Source organism: Eulemur rufifrons, chromosome 1, assembly GCF_041146395.1.
Source record: "Eulemur rufifrons isolate Redbay chromosome 1, OSU_ERuf_1, whole genome shotgun sequence".
In the NCBI taxonomy this organism is placed as follows: Eukaryota; Metazoa; Chordata; class Mammalia; order Primates; family Lemuridae; genus Eulemur; species Eulemur rufifrons.
The window spans coordinates 8,701,310-8,704,432 of record NC_090983.1 but is presented as its reverse complement, the minus strand read 5'-3'; the positions used below and the strand labels follow the sequence as shown (position 1 = coordinate 8,704,432).

General features: G+C 41.3%; 1 protein-coding gene across 1 annotated transcript; it reads left to right on the top strand.

Annotated features, from left to right (window-relative positions):
• The first annotated feature begins 987 nt into the window (after positions 1 to 987).
• On the top strand, positions 988 to 1,896 carry LOC138387160 (probable G-protein coupled receptor 148). The gene has a single exon (XM_069474059.1). It carries the CDS (start codon positions 988 to 990, stop codon positions 1,894 to 1,896), a length of 909 nt encoding a protein of 302 aa, XP_069330160.1.
• The last annotated feature ends 1,227 nt before the right edge of the window (positions 1,897 to 3,123 follow it).

Genomic DNA, 3,123 nt, shown 5'->3' with positions numbered 1-3,123 from the left:
TCGCATTTTGGGGGTCACATTCCCTCAGCAACCCTGATATTCCAGTACCTTCCTAGATTTTCAGTCTTCTAGCTTTCTAAGAATAGAAACAATATTCCTACAAATGCAGTCCAGTTGGCTGGTCAAATGCAACTGGCCAGAGGAGAACTCAGAGAATGCATTTACTTGGTCTTGCATTTGACATAAGCTTCTTCGTTGTGGTTCAGAGGGCAGGGTCTGGAGTCCTACTCCCAAGTTCAAATCCTGGCCCCATTGTGCAATAACCATGTGGCCTTGAGCAAGTGACTTAGCCTCTCTAAATCTTAGCTTCCCCATTTGTGAAAAGTTCATAATAAAACCACTTGGCGAGAAATAAAACATACTCAGGGATAGTGAGAAATAGGCTCTGAAAACGGTTTTTGATCCCTAGAAAGTACTCAGTAAATGTCACCAGGACTGTCATTGTAATTGTTAATTTCCCTTTTATGTCCTGTGGACCTAAATGAGTTCATGGCTCTGAGTCAGTGGCTTCCTTGCATCCCTCACAGCTCTGGCCCTCGCTCTTTCCCGGAGCTTTGTACATACTAAGTGTTAACACATGCTTGGTGGTTTATTAGTTGGCTGATAATGTGGTGCCTTGTGCTCTGAATTGAAGAGATTCTCACAATCGAAGATGGAAAAGAATGCGTAAGCAGTAAAACCTTGACCTGAATTTAAGCAATTTTTGCTGAGTACTAAAGAGTACCTCTTTCAAACCTTCATTTTGGATGATTTGCATATCAGCTCCTCCCCTGAAATGAAAAGAAGACCCAAGATGATTTCTGCAGTTTCTTCAATCTCTATCAATACCATATTAAAATTGTCACCTTCTATACTGCAGAATGTGCAATCTGTTCTTTGAGACTGGACACAAGATCAGAGAGCTGAAAAACCACACAAGAAACTTTAACACGGATTCACCCTTTCTTGTTCTTTTCTCTCCCAGGAGCCAAGCTACTCCCGAAGATCATGAACTTGTCTTCTGAGCACTGCAACATATCAGATTGGCTGAGGCTAGAGGCAACAGTGAAGGCCTCTGTCTACGTGGTCGCCTTCTCCTTCGCCACATTCATCACTGCCCTCATTATCGCGATAGTGTCACAGAACTTGAACCTGCGGAGAGAGGTCCGATACATCCTCCTTTGCCATCATCTGCTGTGCATCTCTTCCTACTGTGGCCTGGGGATTGTTTTCCAAGGCATGCGGGCCCTGCTGGCCAACAGCCCTCTGCTGATATGCTGGGTGGTGTTTGGTGCACAGCTCAGTGTTGGAGAAGGGATTCTCTTCACTCTGGCCTTGATGGCTCTCAACACTTACGTGATGATTTGCTGGCCACTGAAATCTCTGTCCTTTGTTGATTCAGTTAAGTACAGGATTCTGGCTGGGACTTGGGCAATGGTTATACTTAAGAATGTTTGTTTATTCCTCATAGAGAGCACTAACCCCACTGTGGTTTCCGTTTTTAAGTCTGAACCCCTTTGCCCTGTGATTTTGAATGGCACTGCTGCCAGGGCCATTGGCATGGTTATCCTTTTCGTTTTTTTGTCTGTCATTCTTGTAAGTTACTCTCTGATATACCAAGAAGGGAAACGTGCTGGCCATTTTAATAGGTCGAATATCAAAGCCAGGAGAACGATCCTTATTCATTTAGTTCAGATTAGCTTACATGTAATACCAACTCTCATATTCATAAGTTTTGGAAAGGCGTGCGGGTTGTTTTACTTTGCCTTAAATCTGGTGCTTTTTGGCATCTTTGCCTTTGCTCAGTGTTTTAACCCTCTGATCTATGGGCTCTGGAATAAAGAGCTGCAGCGCCGATTGGCCCGCTGGATGTGCTGTCAGCTGTGGCGCGGCCACGCTGGGAACAGCAGAGTTTAAACAGAAGCTCAGCCATTTTGAATCCGCAACTCCAGTCCTGTTGGATTCATCGGCTAAGACTAAGGACTTGCCTTTCACTTAACCTAAAACTGGTGCCTTGATTTGATTTTAAAAGCAGTATGAGTAAGTCAAAGTTATTTGTTTGGCTTACACTCTTCACTCCTGTGTACATTGAATTGGCCTCAGTGAAATCATTTTAGTGTCTTTAACTTTAAACCCAGATTAGCGTTTTCGGCAGCATGTCCTACTGTGTTTGAGTAGTTCAGCAGCTCTTGAGAACGTACTTGTTTTTAGAAACTGAGAAATTGTGGTTGCTATGAAGATAAGAAATTTGCTATTCCACTTATATTAATTAGAGGTAGGTGTGGCTACATATAACAATAGAAACAGCAACAAAGTATCGGTGCCTTCAAAAAGTTAGATTTGTTTCTTTTGTAAAAGAAATCTGGAGGTGCCCTATCCAAGCCTGTGTGGCAGCTCTGCAGTCAACGTGCTTATTGTCTTCTGCTGTGCCACGGTTAGTGTGCCACCTCATGACCCAAGAGGGCTGTTAGTGCTCCTTCCATCATGTTCACTCTCCAACCAACAAGAAGAAGGAGCAGAGACAGGACTGTGCCTTTCTTCTGCTTGGAGCATTAATTGAGTGCTAATTGGTAGTCTTATACTTTCAAATGCAAATTGTTATTTAAAAATTAAAAAATTTTTGAATTGGGAATTTATACAGTGTAAAATTCAAAATGTTCAAAACAATATTTAGTAAATGCAAGTTGTTCTCCTCCACATTTTCCTAGGTCTCCAGCTCTCTTCTAAGAGTCAACAGATATTATCAGTTTTTTTGTGTTTTCTTCAAGAAATGATCTACAAAAGGCAAATTATTGAGAATTTCTCATTTGTAAGATAATTTTGTTTTTAATATCTTGGATTTGGATTGGAAAGTTGTTTAAATTGGTATTTAGAGTAATAGTTTATGTCATGGATAATAGTTCATGACACAGCAGTAACCCATTTCATGATGTGAAAATCCTTTGTACCCTCAGGGAAACTTAAACTTGAGCAAGATGCAAAAGGGAAGGAGAGAGAGGAAGTGGTGGCTAAAGTTACTTGAAATTAGTTGAGAGTTCTTATAAAACGTTCTTTTCTCACATACAAATGGTGCAATGATATTGAGTTTAAAGTCAGAAAGTGTGGGGGTTTAGGACAAATGTTCAGAGAAGACACAGTTTTCAA

What these genes read in the sequence shown, in the direction of transcription:
- LOC138387160 (XM_069474059.1), top strand. Translation starts at nt 988, where the DNA reads ATGAACTTGTCTTCTGAGCACTGCAACATATCAGATTGGCTGAGGCTA.